Source organism: Puma concolor, chromosome E4, assembly GCF_028749965.1.
Source record: "Puma concolor isolate L17-30 chromosome E4, mPumCon1.1.hap2, whole genome shotgun sequence".
In the NCBI taxonomy this organism is placed as follows: domain Eukaryota; kingdom Metazoa; phylum Chordata; class Mammalia; order Carnivora; family Felidae; genus Puma; species Puma concolor.
In genome coordinates this window covers 67,784,862-67,802,933 of record NC_141683.1, presented here as the reverse complement: position 1 = coordinate 67,802,933, position 18,072 = coordinate 67,784,862, and the positions used below count along the sequence as shown (strand labels likewise).

Genomic DNA, 18,072 nt, shown 5'->3' with positions numbered 1-18,072 from the left:
CCTGCCAGCACACCAGCGTGGTCGCCCCGTACGCACTCTGCCCCAAGGGTCTCCTGGACGCCCCGTCCCAACGGAATCCCATCCCCGAGACCACACAAAAGGAAACCACTCTAGGAAAACGGCGACAGAAGGGCCGGCCGGCCTTGCTCTCGACGTCCCGTGACCACCGCTGCACGAAACGCCTGTGTTTCCACGACGGCCTGCGAACTGTGGTCTCTGAGAAATTCATTTCATCCCAGCCCTTGTGGCGGAGGGAGATTCACCACATGGAAACGCCATCCCAGGATTGCCACAGGGCATTTCTTGCAAGGGGCCCAAGGAATTTTCCAGATGCGGCCCCGATACTCAGAATGTCTCCCGATCCCACCTCGACTGACACCGCTGGAGCCTCTCCTGCGAGCCAGGCGCGGCGCTAGGCACTCTCACAAACCCACCTTCACTCAGCTCGCAGCAGGCTGGGGGGTCACCCCTGCTCTCGCCATGTTCCGCAGGGCCAGGGGCACACTGGGATCTCACCAAGTCGCCTACACCCCAGTCGGGCACCCTGAACCGTGTGGCCGTAAGGTCACAGAAGGAGTGAGCTGGTCTTCATTGTTCTTTTTCCCCTTTCATCGTTCTCCATCTTCTAGAAGATTCTATATTTCCTTCATGCGCAGGTAACGCAGCAGAGATACTGTCTCTCATTCATTCATTCATTCCCCCAACCATTTCACAAAGGTTTTGAAAACATGCACTGTATTTAAAGCAAAGGAGGATCTCCCAGGGGGATTAAGGAGCTTATCCACTAGCCACGTTTTTAAAGCAAAAAGAAGAATGTAAATGTGGGTCTGGCCACTGTACTGAATATTCTTCGGCTTTGCTGTTCTCACCGGTAAAATGTGGGTATTGGAGGAATCGAGCTCTAGGATTTATATCATGCTAACTACATACGCTATAGTAAAGCTCTTCTTCTTATTTTTTTTTAATGTTTATTTATTTTTGAGAGAGAGACAGAGCGCGAGCAGGGGAAGGGCAGAGAGAGCCGGAGACACAGAATCCGAAGCAGGCTCCAGGCTCTGAGCTGTCAGCACAGAGCCCGATGCGGGGCTCGAACTCATGAGCTGTGAGAGCATGACCTGAGCCACAATCAAGAGTCGGACGCTTAACCGATGGAGCCACCCAGGCGCCCCAGTGTGGTTGCTAGTTTTTTAATATCAAGAACAGAGGCTCAACATCCTCATGAGATCAAACACATTCAGGGTGCCTTCCAGCCACGGAGACCCGCACCGTCTTTAAAATAATAGCTCCCTCCTGGAAAAATGAACCACCAGATGTCTGGCAGGACCACAGTGAGACTCAGGCTGGTGGCAGAACCCCCGCAAGCTGACTGTGACTGCAGGGTCACGGGACCAGGACAGCAGTTTCCTCCAGACCTCCACGGTGGCCTCCACGGCCAGGTGCGCTGGACCCGCTGGTCGGAGGGAGCGCCACAATGCTGGGTGTTCCTGCTCCAGGTGTTGAGACCGCCTATAGCGCCAATGACCTCGAGTCACGAAGCTCACAGCATGCCGGCCGTCACAGGAAGGGCGCACGGTCTCGGGAGAATCGGACATACAAAATCCCAAACATCCACATGTTAAAATGGCAGTCGGGCAGGTGCCTGGGCGGCTCAGTCAGTGAAGCGTCCGACTCTTGATTTCGGCTCAGGTCATGATCTCACGGTTCGTGAGTTCGAGCCCCGAATGGGGCTCTGCGCCGACAGTGCGGAGCCTGCTTGGGATTCTCTCTCTCCCCCTGTCTGCCCCTCCCCCCATCGCACGCGCACACTCTCTCTCTCTCTCTCTCTCTCTCTCTCGCTCACTCTCAAAATAAATATGCTTTACAAAAATGGCAGTTGGCCCTCTAAATGCCTTTTCATATTATGAAAGAGTCCACATTTGTGTTTGGTTTGATTTCCGAAACAGTGTGCTCCCGGATTTGTGAAAAAGCCATCTTTTCCATTGTCAATTCTACCTGGTCAGGAGAAAAAAAAATATCACTGCAAATCATGGATGTGAGGGCCTGGAGTGCAGAACTTCGTTGCCCCTCAAAACCCGTAGCATTTTCCACGCCGGAGGTGCGACGACACCACGCAGGACGTCCCGAATTAATCTCGAGTCACCGGCGGAGGACCTGAAAGTCTTTTCTACCAAGATAGAAAATTCTTCCCATTAAGTACTTTCACATTCTGCCTTCGGGTAAGTGAGTCGCAACCCGGCAGAATAGAATAAGCCTCGGCAATGTTACCAATCCTCCTAGGAGCTCGCACAGAACTACATCAAATCTGTAACTACACTTGGCAGGCGTGTGCCAACAAAAATCAGAAAAATGACGGCAGCACGTAAAGAACAAAAGTTCTGGAAATGATTCACGGGACACCTGAAAGGCCTTTCTCTGAAAGCAGCAACTGACTAGCGTAATACGTTTTTCTTGTCAAACCTGAAGGCCAAGTACGGCTTGAGCTGCGTTTCTACAACGCCTCACCGTTCGGCTCGCTTTTTCTCGATACCTCGTCGCCTCTGGTAACACGATCGTCGGAAGGGATGTTCTGGCTCTGTGCAGTCCAAGTCTGTTTCCAAACTTAAATATCTGCGGGAGTCAAAGCCCTCAGATAACAGAATGTCTCTTTGACTTCTCAGGTTCACGTTCTGGCCTCCGATCAGAACCGCCTCTAAATAGCAGTCTGATTATTAATGAGAATCTTGGGTATGGTACTGACAACGTGTGACGCTTTTTCAATGCGATATTACAAAGAACCAGTCTTCCGGTAAAGAGAGGAAGAGGGGCGGATCAACTGATGGGTCTTCAGCAAAAGCACGAAATTAAACGTGCCCGGTTTGGGCCTCGGCATCCGCATTCTTCGCCTACTCCAGGTTTGATGCAAAAGTCTAGAATTATATCGTCACAGAGACAGCCCTAGACGGAGATCGAGTATCTCCACGAGAGCATCTTCACACAATACGTACATTTCAAAAGGAGGAAACTGAGTCAGGGAGGTGGACCTTGGGCCTCCTTCTCTGTCTGAGTCTCGGTTTCCTCATCCCTAAACAGATCAGGCTAACACCTGAGCCTTACATAAATGACTCGGGGTGCTGAGGCCTCACCAGAAAGATCTTCCCCGAGAGAAAAAAGGGGGGCCCCATCTCCAGAAAATAGCGCGTGCAGCCTGGACCCCGAACCCCACAGATCTGAGCCTTCAGTATACTCATCCAGAAAAGAATTTTCTCTCTAAGAGTACTCACCATTAGATTGATTTTTTTCTAAGTACCCCTGGAAACGTTTCTAAATTTTAACTTGACTTACCCAAAATAAAGGTTTTACATTTTTCAAAACCACATAAAACCATTTTAAACTGTTTGAATTTTTACCGCATGTCAGAGTTAGTTTTTCACTAAAACAAAAACAAAAACACAGAACTACTCAATATTAAAAAAGAAAAAGAAAAAGAAACAAATTTCCAGTGGCCCTTAAAAAACAGTAAGCACAAAGAAGGCAAGGATTTTGGAAGGATTTTAGAAGATACTTCTTTATGTATTCCCCGGGTCCGTAGCCAGTGTTTTGTTTTGTTTCAGGCACACGTCACTGATACTGCAATTTTGGAATAAATCAATAAAATCCACTTTTTAAAGTCAGCCACGTGCATGGTTTTTTTTTAATTTTTAAAAAATCTTTGTTGATTTTTGAGAGAGAGACAGAGTGTGAGCCAGGGAGGAGCAGAGAGAGAGGGAGACACAGAATCAGAAGCAGGCTCCAGGCCCCGAGCTGTCAGCACAGAGCCTGACGGGGGGCTCGAACCCACAAACCGCGAGATCATGACCTGAGCGAAGTTGGATGCTCAACTGCCTGAGCCACCCAGGCGCCCCAAGCTGGATGCATATTTTAACGTACCCTTTAAGCCTGGCGTTTCAATGGCCCAGATACTTTTAATGGGAAGACAGAGGAAAGTAAGGAACTGCTGATTAATTTGTAGTCGTCTCACAGGACAAAAGCAAGGACACCATCCTCGCTGGTGCAATTCGCTTCTCTTCAGATGGCAGAGAACAGTAGTGGGGATGGGCCTGAATGCAAGCCCTCGGAACATGAGGCAGGCGATGCTGTCACTTCTGAGCACATTTCAAGCCTCTGATCTTTCACGAACAGACAGGCAGGTGCAAAACCTTGGAACCTTCCGGGGCAGGGGCAGGCACCTGTCAGGCTCATCAGAAGCAAAGCCCACGCTGAAGGAAAGGCCTGAGGCACTCTGCACGTTTCTGAGGATGTCTGTGCAGCTCCCACCCCCGGAAGCAAAGGAGAGACCGGCCTGCTGCCCACATTCCCTTCCAGTAAAAAGGCCCCTGCCATCGTGCGTCATCTGAATGGCCAGGCAACTTTCAGAGCGCGTTTCCAAACAACCTGCTCTTCACTTTGTTTTGAACCACAGGGAGGGCCCATGGATTTCGTGCACTGGCCCCAGGGTGGCGGGAGACCCAGCGGGAGCTAACAAAGTCACCAGCTTCAGCATCCCCCCCCCCCCCGCCCCGCCACCGCCCGCACAGCGTCACAAACCCACTCCTCCGCACGAGTAAGGCACCTGCTGCTCCAGGCAGAAAAGGCTTCACTCCGGGGAGAGGCAGAGCAGCATAAAACATTCTCAGTGTGGGTCCGAGGGCCAGGCTGAACGTGCAATTTCAAGCCTGTGTGTACGGGTGGGTGTGAGCGAGCAGGTGTGAGGGTGTGTGAGAGGGTGAACATGAGAGGGCAAGGGTGAGCATGCGTGGGTGTGAGCAGGGGTGAGTGTGAACGTGCGAGGGTGTGTGCACCGGTGGGGCAGGGCAGCCCTACAGACAGGAGCGGCGGAGCCGGGAGGGGAGAGAGGACCCCGGTCCTTGGCCCCTCAGAAGACGGCGACACCCAGGTTTCCCCCGCAAAGCCCTGAGGGCCCCGCCAGAAGGCCCAGCCCATCAAGGCCCAGCCCATCAAGCCGTCTGGCCTCCCGTGGACAAAATATCAATCTCGGATAATCAAGTGATGTTTGACCCAAGAAGGTGTTTTGGGGCCCCAGATGAGGCTCCACCAAAAGTCTGTACAAGAGAAAGAAAACTTGGCTTAGCGCGCAAGCACTCAACCAGAAGCTGAAAAGTCCCTAGGATCCCATAATTTCCAGTTGGTTACCCGCCCTGCCCCCTCCCCCACGCACGCCCCGTCGGCCTCACGTGACTCAGAGTGAAGCCGGCAGGGGATTTTTCCCTGGCTCCGCTCCGTGGGTGTCCGAAAACCTTGCAGAGGTGGGAGGCAGGCTGGCCCACCCAACCCTAACCCACCCGCAGGCCTCACTCCCGCCTCTGGACCTGTGAGCTCACGCAACGCCACTCAAACGTCCGCTCCCTCGGTTGGCAAATGAACAAAAAGAGTCAGCACCTGTCGTGCCTCATCTCGCCTTTAACTCGCTTCCCGGACGAGAGTCCTCCGCAGACACTGGGACACGGAGGCTGTTTTGAGAACTAGCCAACAGGAGCCGCTAATCCATCACGAGAGAAGCCGAATGCAAGGCTGGAGAAGAAGTCGAAGCAGCTCTGGCGTGCGGGGTTGGGGGGCGGGGTGGGGGTTGAAAAGCAAATGGCAAAAGAGCCGAGGACCGTCTCTCCTCCACCAGGCCTGCGACCGTGGGCAGGAAGGCAGAGAAATGCGAACTGCGCCCGCAGTGAGAGGCAGTCCCTTCACCCGCCTGTCTCGCTCCTTCCAGGCACACCATGCCTCCTCCAAGATGGTATGCGTGTGTCCCGTGCCCGCAGCCCCGTCCCGCCACAAAACGCCAGGCTGATCGGGGCCAGACTTTGCACAGACATTTGCCCCCGCCTCATCAGCAGAAAGTGGAGCTTCAAGAAAAGAAATGCCCACAACTGTGATTTCTCCAGGGGGAGTCACAGAGGAACCTGCGTTAAGGTCCAAAATGCCTTAGAGAAGGACGCGAGGTGCAAACCCACAGTTCTCCGTGGCTGTGGCTGAAGTGAACTGTGGTACAATGAACGGTCCATGCTATTTAAAATGAAATCAGAAAGCTACCTGCTACAAGAAAATGCAGACTTCCTTCCCCCCCCCCCACCCCGGGGTTGCACAAGACCTAGGAAATTCCCCATACTCTGGAAAAGCTAAGAGAAAGTCCAGACCTTTTCAGAAGTGATAGCGTCGACTCTTAACATCTTCCGTGAGATGCTCTGATCCTAAGAGTGAAAACAGCCTAGGCCTGAGATTGACTATGTTATAGAAATAAAACTCCCGTCTGTCCACCGCCACAGCCAGAACAGGATGTCAGTATGATGAAACGCAGTTGAAAACGGATCTGAAATGCACCTACACCAGCCACCAGGCACATCTATTAGGAGTTATCAACCCCAGAGGTAACACCCAGTGCCTGTCTCGGGCAGTTCAACCAAACATAACATTCTGGTATTTTAAAAACTGTCTGCTTAGCGCAAAGCATGGTTTTGTTTTTAATTCACACACCAAACCTGTATCTCAGTTACACTGGTCCCACAAACACTGCAGTGTCCTGACTTTGCTACCTGAGGCTAGGTCGTTCTGCACCCAACAGACCGGTCACAAGCACACCCACAGCTTTCGGGGCCCCAGCAGAGAATCCCATCGCTCATTTGCCTTGGCCTGTCCCTAGAAGCTGGGTTAATTCCATGACCTGCTCAGTCTCCCTCCGCCTAAAGGTATCGCAGAATTAAGTGTTTCACCTCATCAGACGAAAAAGCTAGTCAGCAGCTCTGTTTATGATCTTTGGGGATTAATCAGGAAGTTTTTGGTAATACTCATGAATATTATCTCCCCAAGAAGTGAATGGCGACCTACCAGAGAGGCACGTTAAAAAATTGTTTTTTAACACGTATGTGGAAATAGTGATCGAAGTGACTCGATTCACTGTCCAAGCTGCAAAGTGCACAGTCAGTGCCTAGCACTCCCCCCCCCCCGCCCCCCTGCAAATGCACCTGCAGAGGATTGTAAGTTGTGACTGCCCCAGGGCATGGATCAAGAGTCTCCAAGAGAGACTCAGTAGAAAGGAAGAAAAACAGGGGGGTAAAAACTAGTTAAAGGAAAATCTCTGAACAAGACTTACCACTCTGGGCTTCTGCTGGTCCAGGGTATGCAGGAAGGCAGAGTTGGGGTCCAGGCAGCGCTCAGGGTCACTGGAGATGTCCTCCTCCGAGTCCTCATAGGAAGAGGAGAAGCCAGTGGAGGAGGCAGACGAAGAGGACAGTTTCCTCAGGGGCAAGGTGCCCCGGGGACTTCCCTGCACCTCCTCCACGGTCTGGTCCTCCTGGGCACCCATGTCGGTAATGATGACGGCAGGTATATTGCTGGGGCTGCGGGCCTCTCTCGGGGAGGGCTTGTCCTTCGGATCCGGGGACAGCAGCTCTGGGCTGGGATGGGCGTCTCCATCAGGCGGCTGGCTTCCCCAAGTCCCCTGTGGCTGTATTCCTGTGCCACACGTCCAGGCCCGGGCTTCCTCCATGGGGCCCAGCCAAGCCCTGGAGCTCCCAGGCTGCACACCCACCCTGTCTCCAGGAAGGCACTGAGGTTTCTTCAGATCTTTCGCGGATGTCCAGCAGGGCAAAGGCTCCAGCATCGCGCCACAGGGAATTCCTGCCTCCTCCTCCCGGGTCGCTGGCTGGGCTGAGCGGCTGCCCCCAAGCAGGCCGGGTGTCAGAGACCCTTCATCCACTCCGCTGGAGCGCCACCGAGGCTCCCCGACCACCGGGGCCCCACCCTGGGCCGCCGCAGGGCCTACTGAACCCAGGTCTGGAGATGGCTTGACCCGGCTCCGGGATTCAGAAAGCTCCGAGCTTTGCGCGTTCACAGTCCTGTCCTCCGGCCTTCGGGGTTCAGGCGCCCCGGGGCCCCGCACGCCGCCACCGGGCAGATCTCCGTCCTCCACCTTCCCAGGGGGCTCTGGGCTGCAGGGCCCACCCCTCTCTGGGGCTGGGCTCTTCTCTCCGCTCAGAGGCTGCCCGAGACATTGGGCCAGAGACCCCCGGGGGCGCACACCCCCAAGCTCGCGGGGCCTCTCAGCCGGCTCAGTGAGGCCAGGGTCGTGTGGCTGGTGGGGCCCACTGGATGTGGTTCTCACTGCCACTTCTGTGGACGTCACCACGTTCACGCGGATCAGCCCCGCCGGGGGAACTTGGCTGCTGCGCGCTCCCAAAGGCGGAGAGACCCTCTGGTCAGTTTGCATAGCTCTGGGTGAGCCACAGTGGGGTCTGGCAGGGATCCCCTTCTCCACCGCAGAAGCCGCTGGGCCCTGAGCCCCTGATCCTGGGGGGACGGCCGGGCCGGGGAAGGGCACCACCCCCTCCTCGCCCTCGGAGAGGCACTGGCCCGGCGCCCTTCCTCTCCGGCCGGAGCCGGCCTCCGCTGTCTCTGGACATTGCTCCCCCAACGACTTTGTCCTCCGTTCCTCGCTCTGAGCCGGCACCCTTCCCGGGGGCTGGCTGCTGCTGCGGAAGGGGCACGGCGAGGGCGAGCGAGCCCTGCCCAAACGCGGGCTGCGGGGCGCTTGAGCGGCGGAGCTCTGCGCCTGGATGTGCGCCTCGAACAGGCCCACTTTCTGGTTCACCTGCACGTTCTGCAACTCGCGCTGCAGGATTCGCGGCTTCCTCTTGGCCTCCTCCGGCCCGGGAGGGGAGAGGGAGCCGGCGCTCACCACCTGCCGCCCATCCCCTCTGGGGCGGCCCGCCCAACTCGGGCTGCCCACGCCGCCGCCGCCGCCGCCGCCACCGCCACCGCCGCCGCTCAGCCTGCGCCGGCCGCCCCGCCAGCCCCCGGGGCTCCCGGGCTCCTCGGGCGACAGCGGCTCGGCTGGGGGGAAGAGGAAGGAGGCGCCTCTCCCGGGGCTGAAGACGCTGCCGGGGCTCAGCGCCGCCCTACCCGGCGGCGGGGGCGTCTCGCTGCTGCTGGGCCCGGGGCCGCCGCTCTTCACCTGGTCGGCGCTATTCATGATCACCAGGCTGTTGAGTGCATAGCAGTACACAGCCATAGTACTGGGGCCGCCGCGGCTCCGGCCCGGGCTCCGCCGCCGGCGCCTCCTCCTCGCGCGGCCCCCGGCTCAGCCCCGCAGGCCCGGCGGCCGCGGCTCGGCGCGCGCAGGCGGGGGCATGGCCCGGGCTGCGGGCGGGGGGCAACACCGAGGGCTCAGCCCCCGCCCAGAGCTCCATACACGACCGCGCCGCTGTGGAGACACAAGGAAGAGAGTCAGGACCCCGGAGGGCAGGGGCCGGGGGATGGGGAGGGGGGTCGCGATCGCCACCGCGGAAGCCCAGTCTGTCGGGGATGGGGTGCCACCGGACGTGTCAGCTCCCGGGAGTGCGCGGCGCGGCGCGGACTAGAGCCCGGCCGCGGGCGTGGGTCTCCCGAGGGCGCTTCCACCCCTCCCCCACCCCCCCCCCCCCAGGCTGCGACGCGCTCGGGGGTCGCTACAAATTCCACCTTCTAAGATTCCCCCCCGGAGCCACGCGGACGGGCGGCCACTGGGTCCCCAAGTGAGCTGCGAGCGGGGCGCGGCTGGCTCGGATCTCCCCGAGGGTGCGGACGCCCCGTCCGCGTCCGCGGGGCTCCTCGCCCCCAGCAAATGCGGCTCAGGTCGGGTGGAAGGGAAGCCCGCCCCTGGGCTGCAGCCTCCGCCGCTCCACCGTCTCTGGCCTCGGGGACCCGCTCGGGAGGGAACCTGCCTCCCCAGCCGCTACCTGCTCGGGGCTCGGGGTGGGGGTGGGGGGAACTCCCGCGCGCCGGCCGCTCGCCTCCCGGACCCCGGGCTTGGGGCCGGATCCCTCGGCCTACGAAGGCCCAGGCGCGCGGCGGGGCCGCAGCCGAGGCATTTTCCAACACCGGCCTTGTCGCCGGTCCCCCAAACAAGTGTGTTTTGTGAGTGTGGGCGCGCCTGCGCGCGCCCGGGGCCGAGGCGCTGCCGGTCCCCTGTACCGGAACCACTACTCGCCGCCCCCTGTCGTCGCCCCCTGCGGAGGGGTGTGTGTGTGTGTGTGTGTGTGTGTGTGTGTGTGTGTGCAGCCCTCCGCACGCCCTGTGCCGCAGGACGCGGCTACTTCTGCGGCTCCGGGACCCGCGCCCACTCGGAGGAACCCCGGGGCCCGCGCGCCTGCAGCCCGGAGGGAGCCCCGGCTCCGCTCCCCACGCCGCGCCGCGCGGCCGAGGGCCGGGCTCGTCCGCATCCTGGGCAGCCGCGCCCGGCGCCGGCCCAGCGGCCCGGCCGCCCAGTGCCAAGGACGCCCCGAGCGCGCGGGGAGGGCGGCGAGGAGCCAAGCGGCCCGGAAGGCGAGCGCGAGACACGGCCCGACCCCGTCCCGCCTCCCCTGCCCGCGCCCCTGCCCCTGCCCCTGCCCCCGCCGCCCTCCCAGTCGGCGCCCCCCGCAGCCCATCTCTGCGCTCTTCTTCCAGAACGCCCGGGCTCGCTCGCTCCGGGGCAGGGGAGGGGAGAGAGGGCTCGGAGGCGAGAGCCGGGAAAAAGCCGCCAAACTTACCTGCGATTCCTCAGCTGCCCGGGCCCGTGCGGACGGTATGGCCCAGGGACGCAGACCTCGTAGGAACAAGATGGCTCGGAAAGTGAAAAAGCTGAGGGTCGACGTCCGCGGCTGGCTACGGAAGACAAACACGGGGAGCCCGAGCGCGGGGAGAGAGAGCTCCCGGGCAGGGGCCGGCGATGGCGCGGAGGATCCGCCGGGCCGGCCCCGCACGCCCTTCTCGGCCGTGCAGATACTAGCCCTGTCAGTGTTTGCTAGGCTACTTCAGTGTTTGTTCAATGTGCGATTTAAAAAAAAAAAAAAAATGTGGGGGGGAGTGGGGAGGAGGCAGGGAGGAGGAGGGAGGGGGAGGAGGGAGAAAGGCGGGGGCTTGGGGGAGGAAAGCAGGAAGGAAGTTGTGAGCCCGTCTGGGGTTGAACTCAGCGGAACAAGTTTTTCTTTTCTTCTTTTTTTTTTTTTTTTTTCTATTGCTTGGCAAGACCGAGGGAGGGAAACACTTAAAAAAAAAAAAAAAAGTTTCCATTGTTAGCTGACAACAAAAAAAATAAAAGCCTTTTAACTTCTGCGGGTTAAAGATATACGATCCATTTTCCACCCCTCCACCGAGCCTTACTGATGTCTTGCTTATTTTTGAAAAATGTTTTTAATAAAGTTTTGAGTGTGCATTTAAGCAAAGCAACTCAGGGGGACCTTTTGAGCATTTAAAACTAGCTCAGATCCTCTATCAACCGTGTGTGTTCTCTACACAAATATGCAAATTCAAAGAAGGTACTTTGTGGGCGCCTCCTGCAAAGCTGCAGATCTTTTAAATGCATCGCATCGTGTTTTGGAAGATTGTTGGGCTGTGAGCTGTTCATGGTTTTGCAGAGCACTTGCTGGCTGTATAAACATGCCTGGACGCTGCACACTTATCTGTCACAGTAGATGTGACATGGGCATAGTTTTGCACTTCATTCTCAAAGTTATTTTAAGAAAAAGGATAGTCCTGAAAGGAAGAAACCTGAGACCCCCCCCCTTGCTCGGGCTCTCGTAGCTGGATCATTTTCAGGATCCCTTTCCCCCCACCATCAGCAAAAAAAAAAAAAAAAAAAAAAAGTGTGGATGCAACAGTCCATACCACCACCACCCCCCCACCCCCGGGTGGAGAATCCTACCCCATTTGAGTTCTGGTGCTGCAAGAGATTTTGGTTTTTTGGTGTTTTGGTGTTGGTTTTTTTTTTTTTTTTTTTCTTCCATAATGCCCTAAATCCTAAACGACAGCATTTAGTAGAAAGAATGAAAACACAGCTGCCAGGCTGGGGAGATTTAAAAATTGAAAGCCTGAATCAGTCCTTCTATTCCTATTAGCTACCATTTTGATGGAAATTTTGACTCTGTTTGTCGCAAATACATCTCTTGCTTGTTTACGGAACGATACTGTTCAAGTGAACAGAGCAGTCTGTTGGCTCCGCCAGGAAGACGCTCACGTTAAATCTGACACCAAGAGATCCTTCAGCTAAGAATTTCTGGGAATCAGACACTTTGGGTCCTTCGTAATTTTTTTTTTTCTTCCAAATATGCCATGAATGGATTGAGCCTAGTCAGTCTCCCACCCACAATGGAGCTAAATAAAAAGGGCCCAGACTTTATTCAGGTATTGAGTCGGGATCTGGGCAGTCACTAAGGCCTATCCTTGACCCCAATTCGGTTCCCTAGTGGCGAAAAAGGGGAATTGCCCGTTCCCGGGCGACCCATTCTGTGGACTTTCTGGCTCTTCTAGGAGATGCAAAGACCCATGTCAGATGCCACGGCGAAAGCAACTGGAAGGCGCAGCAATGCATACGGTGAACGTGGAAATTTCGCTCGCTAGTCCCTGGGAAATCTCACTGTCACCTCATGAAAAGACATCACCGGCCTTTCCCAGAACGGAGGCATTCCGGCTTCTGTAATGGACAATTAGGCTGAAGAATTTTTGCTCAGAAGGCAGCCAGCAGCTGGTCAGGGGCGGGCATTAAGAAAAAATTTCTGGGGCGCCTGGGTGGCTCGGTCGGTTGAGCTTCCGACTTCGGCTCAGGTCACGATCTCACGGTTGGTGGGTTCGAGCCCCGCATCGGGCTCTGTGCTGACGGCTCGGAGCCTGGAGCCTGATTCGGATTCTGGGTCTCCCTCTCTCTCTGTCCCGCCTCTGCTCACGCTCTCTCTCTCTCTCTCTCTCTCAAAAATAGACATTAAAAAATAATAATAAAATAAAGAATAATAATTTCTAATAGCATCGCAAACTATGAACTACATAGGAATGGACATGACAGAAAGTGTGTAAGACGATAGATACCATGGAAACTTCCGAACACTACTGATGGAATTTGAAGGCCTAGGTACAAGGACAGAAGATCCTCGGCGTGCACAAACTGGAAAACTCGCTACTGTTCAGATGTCCAGTCTCCGCAATTCCGATCGATGTCCCAGAAAGTTTTTACTTTTGTAGACACTGACAAGCTGATTGTAAGCTTCACAGGGAAATACAAAGGATCTGGAATCATGGGAAGAGCTTTGAAAAAAGGACCACCACTCTCTGAGTTCAGGACTTATTGTACATTTTTGTTTAAGTTTTTTATTTTATTTTTTAGAGAGAGACAGAGAGTGAGTGGGGCAGGGGCAGAGAGAGAGGGAGACACAGAATCCGAAGCAGGCTCCAGGCTCTGAGCTGTCGGCACAGAGCCCGACGCGGGGTTGAAACCCGCGAACCGTGAGATCGTCACCTGAGCCGAAGTCGGATGCTCAACTGACTGAGCCCCCCAGGCACCCCAGGACTTATTTTAAAGCTATAACTACCAAGGCATAACGGTATTGGCATAAAGTTAGACAAATAGACGATCATGACGGAATAGAGTCCAGAAATAGACCAGTACGTATGGAGACAAGTGATTTTTGACACGGTGCAGAAGAGTGGGGAAAGACTTCTTTTGACAAATAACGAAGGAACAACTGGATATTCATATAAAAAAAAAAAAAAGAACTTCAATCCACATCATGTACCATATACAAAAATTAACTCAAAATGACTCACAAACCGGGGTGCCTGCGTGGCTCAGTTGGTTAAGCGTCTGACTCGATTTCGGCTCAGGTCATGATCCCAGAGTCACGGGACCAAGTCCTGTGTTGGCTCTGTGCTGGGCATGGGGCCTGCTTAAGAATCTCAATCTCTCTCTGTCTCTCTCTCTCTCTCACCTTAAAAGAAAAGACTCATACATCTAAGTGTAAAACCTAACCACAAAACTTTTAGAAGGAAACATAAGAAAAAATCTTTTGGACCTTCAGTTGAGCGAACACTTGTTAGACATGACACCAAAAGCATGATCCGCAAAATAAATAAAATTCACAAATTGGGCTACATTAAAATTAAATGCTCTTCTTAAAAAGATGAAAAGACAAGGTACACACTGAAATAAAATGTAGGTAAAGTGTGTATATATTTTTAAATGTTTATTTATTTATTTTGAGAGAGAGGGAGAGAGAGAGAGAGGGAGAGCCTGTGCAGGAGCAGGGGCGGGGCAAAGAGAGAGCAAGAGAGAATCCCAAGCAGACTCCGGATGACAGTGCAGAGTCCCATGTAGGGCCTGAGCTCACAAACCGTGAGATCACAACCTGAGCTGAAATCAAGAGTCATGGACGCTTAACTGACTGAGCCACCCAGGCTCCCCACACAGTGTATATTTGATTAAAGACTTGTATCTAGGGGCGCCTGGGTGGCTCAGTCGGTTAAGCATCCGACTTCAGCTCAGGTCATGATCTCGCGGTTCGTGAGTTCGAGCCCCGTGTCAGGCTCTGGGCTGATGGCTCGGAGCTTGGAGCCTGCTTCCGATTCTGTGTCTCCCTCTCTCTCTGCCCCTCCCCCATTCCTGCTCTGTCTCTCTCTGTCCCAAAAATAAATAAATGTTAAAAAAAAAATTAAAAAAAAAAAGACTTGTATCTAGAATACATAAAGAACTCTCACAACTCGATAATCAGAGAACATAAAAACCCGCGAAAATCTGGGCTGACACCTCATCCAAGGAGTCACGCAAGTGGCGAAGACACATTGAAAAGATTCTCGACATCAGCAGTCCACAGGGAAACGTGAATTGAACCACAGTGAAACACAATTTTAAAAGCGTACTTGGCGAGGACGTGGCGGGGGTCAGCTCTCGCGCGCCGCCAGTGGGAACATCAGTGAGCTGACCACTTTGGAAAACAGTTTGACAGTTTCTTAAAAAGCTAAACATACACCATTCCACTCGTAGGTGTTGGCCCAAGACAAACGAAAGCAGATGTCCGTATGAAGATTTGTACACAAATGTGCATAGCAGCTTTATCTGAATTGACCACAAAATGAGAGACAGTCCAAATACCCTTCAACACGCGAATGGATAAAGAGATCGCAGTCTATCTATGCAGTGGAATATCGCCCATCAACGAAAAGAAATAAATTATTGATAAACACACAGCACAGATGCCTCTCAACAGGATCATACCGAGTGAAAGAAGCCAGACAGGGCAGAGTACCCACTGTATAATTCCATTTGTAGAAAATTCTAGAACACTGGCAAGTCTGTAACAGAAAGCTGATTGTTGGCTGCCGGAATATGGAGGGCGGTAGGGAGGGGCAGGAGACAGGGAAGACAAAACGGCACGAAGATACTTTGGGACGTGATGGATCTGTTCACCGCCTTGATTGAGGGGCTGACTTCACAAGTGAAAACAGACCAACGTATAAAGTGTCAAATATATGCACTTTACTGCATACAGACTATAAGTCCATAAATGTGGTTTTTAAAAAACACGGGTGCCTTGGGACGCCTGGGTGGCTCAGTTGGTTAAGCTTCCGACTCTTGATTTCGGCTCAGGTCAAGATCTCTTGGTTCATGGGTTCGAGCCCCACATCACGCTCTGCGCTGACAGTGAGGATCCTGCTTGGGATTCTCTCTCTCTGTCCTTCTCTCTCTTCCTTTTCCCCCGCTCTCTCACTCTAAATAAGTAAATAAACAAACTTTAAAAAAATGTTTGAAAAAACGAGGGCGCCTGGGTGGCTCAGTTGGTTAAGTGTCTGACCCATGATCTCAGCTCAGGTCATGATCTCCCGGTTCATGAGTTTGAGCTCCGCACAGAGCCTTTAAAAAAATGTTTGAAAAAACGAGGGCGCCTGGGTGGCTCAGTCGGTTAAGTGTCTGACCCGTGATCTCAGCTCAGGTCATGATCTCCCGGTTCATGAGTTTGAGCTCTGCACAGAGCCTGCTTGGGATTCTGTGTCTCTCCCTCTCTCTCTGCCCCTTTCCTGCTTGCACTTTCTCTCCCTCTCTCTCTCTCAAAATAAATAAATAAACTTCAAAAAAAATTTTTTAAGTGTTTATTTATTTTTGAGAGAGACAGACAGAATCCCAAGCAGGCTCCAGGCTCTGAGCTGTCAGCACAGAGCCCAACGTGGGGCTCAAACTCGTGAGCCGTGAGATCACGAACCGAGCCAAAGTTGATGGTTTAACCAACTGAGCCACCCAGGCGCCCCAGAATAATTTTTTAAATAAATAAAAAAATAGCTGTGGATGGATGACGATGTTACGGGCCCCGTTCTACGGCAAAGCCCAGTGCCCGACACCGAACATCCCTTTGGGTAGAATGTTAAGTCCTTCCTTGGTGATGCACTCGTGTATATTTCATGGAATGACTCTGTGTTCTGCTTTCCCTCCATCTCTAACTCTAGAAAATTATTTGATGCCATATGTGGTAATCTTCAGTCTCCCTGCCTTCCTTTGTTCCCTACCGGATAGTGAGCTCTTCAAGGAGAGGGCCCCCCGATCTATAGATCTCTCCCGCCTTCGGTGTTAGCCCCCCACACAGTATATCTATCTATACATGTTTATTAAATCAAAACAATGGATGAGTCAAACAACCTCATCACTCGGGGGGGTAAGAAAAGAGGACTGGGCACCACCAGGAAAGCTGCCCCCTCCCACGTCCCAGACAGCAGGAGGGCGGAGCTTGGCTGGGGGGGGCGGGCGGGGGAGGGATTGGATGAGGCCTCCATCATTCTTCCCTTCGCCTCTACTCCTGGAGTGAAATAAATCTTCCTTCCAAAGTTCCCCAAACACCAACAGCCCGAGGCACGGCTGAGGCCGAGTTGGGTCCCTAAGGGAAGTTACCGCACCTTCTCCCATCCGGCTCGGGCCAAGGCTGCAAACAAGGAAGGATCTTCATACTGCCTTTCACCTCTGCCCTGGCCTTCTGGAAACTTCTTCACTTGTCCCTCACCTTCCCCTTGATCTGGGTAATGCAGCAGACCATTCATCCGTTTCTTCATGTCCTGGGCTGTTGGGTGTGAACTGGGCACCAGGCCGGTGGGGGCTCCCAGGGTAGGAGCCGAGGCCCGTGTGCCCATCAGGAACATTATGTGGTCCCGAGGCAAGTAACCGAAACTCTCTGAGCCTCAGTTTTGAGCTCCGGAAAATGGGAAGGATTGTAACACCGGGTCCTGGAAAGGGGCAGCGGGGCTGATTGGGAACGTTCCCGTAGCAGAGCATGACATCCATCCAGGTATCTAATCCATCGCGGACCCCGAGACAACCCTCTGCTTTCAAACTGACTCCTCAACCACTCGAGTAACTGATTTCCGCACGGTTGGGCTGGCCCTGACCCAAGGACAGAGACCCAAAAGCCATGGATTGGCCGTTATCTGAACCAGTGGTTTTTGCACATATGTGTATATATTTTTTTTGCTGTCTGGAATCAGCCGTGCCCTGATAAGAGTCAGATTGAAAAGATGTACCCCTGACTCTCATATCTGCCTGTGAACTTGGCCGAGGTAAACCCTCATGTTGAAATGTGGTGTCAGCGCTTCGTTTACATCTAAACTGAGTCATTTGCTGCTGGTTTCAGATATCGGCTCTATGGTTTTGTAGGCCATACGCCCCCTCTCCAGGGAGACCCTCCAGCGCACAGGGCCTGTCTCTGCCCCAGCCTCTCCGCTCCTGTGACAAAAATCAGTGCTGAGAAAAGGCATCCAGGGCGTGAAAGTTATCTGCATAATTGTTTTAAGATTTTAGTTTTCGGGCACCCGGGGGGGCTCAGTGGGTTAAGCGTCCGACTCCGGCTCAGGTCACGATCTCGAAGTCTGTGAGTTCGAGCCCCGCGTTGGACTCTGTGCCGACAGCTCAGAGCCTGGAGCCTGCTGCGGATTCTGTGTCTCCCTCTCTCTCTGTCCCTCCCCCACTCACCTCTCTCTCTTTCTCTCTCTCTCTCTCTCCAAAAATAAATATACATTAAGAAAAATTTTTTTATAGATTTTAGTTTTAAGTAATCTCTACACTCAACGTGGAGCTCGAACTCACGACCCTGAGATCAAGAATCACACGTTCCCCCAAAGGAGCCAGCGGGGCACCCCCCTGCCATGAAATTTATAAGACAATTTTCTTTTTTTCTTTGCAGTTTGGATACCAGCGGCCACAATCAGCAAGCCCAGGAGAGCCCGGGAGAGTCTTCGAGTGAAGCCTGTCCCATCATTTGATACTTAGGAACAGGGAGGAAGTTTAGT

General features: G+C 54.1%; 1 protein-coding gene and 1 long non-coding RNA gene across 3 annotated transcripts in view; both read right to left on the bottom strand.

Moving 5' to 3' along the window:
• The window catches only part of LOC147572762 (uncharacterized), a 174,324-nt gene that overhangs the window by 151,599 nt on the left and 4,653 nt on the right, over positions 1 to 18,072 (bottom strand). The gene's annotated exons all lie outside the window — the stretch shown is intronic.
• On the bottom strand, positions 3,575 to 10,673 carry ITPKB (inositol-trisphosphate 3-kinase B). Of its 2 annotated transcripts, none has more exons than XM_086694166.1 (2): positions 10,533 to 10,673; positions 3,575 to 9,226 (listed from the first exon to the last, which is right to left on the bottom strand). In XM_086694166.1, exon 2 carries the CDS (start codon positions 9,032 to 9,034, stop codon positions 7,085 to 7,087), a length of 1,950 nt encoding a protein of 649 aa, XP_086550292.1. In that variant the 5' UTR covers positions 9,035 to 9,226; positions 10,533 to 10,673; the 3' UTR covers positions 3,575 to 7,084. The 2 variants fall into 2 exon arrangements, with proteins under 2 accessions (XP_086550292.1, XP_086550293.1); XM_086694167.1 differs by lacking the exon at positions 10,533 to 10,673 and adding an exon at positions 9,795 to 10,295.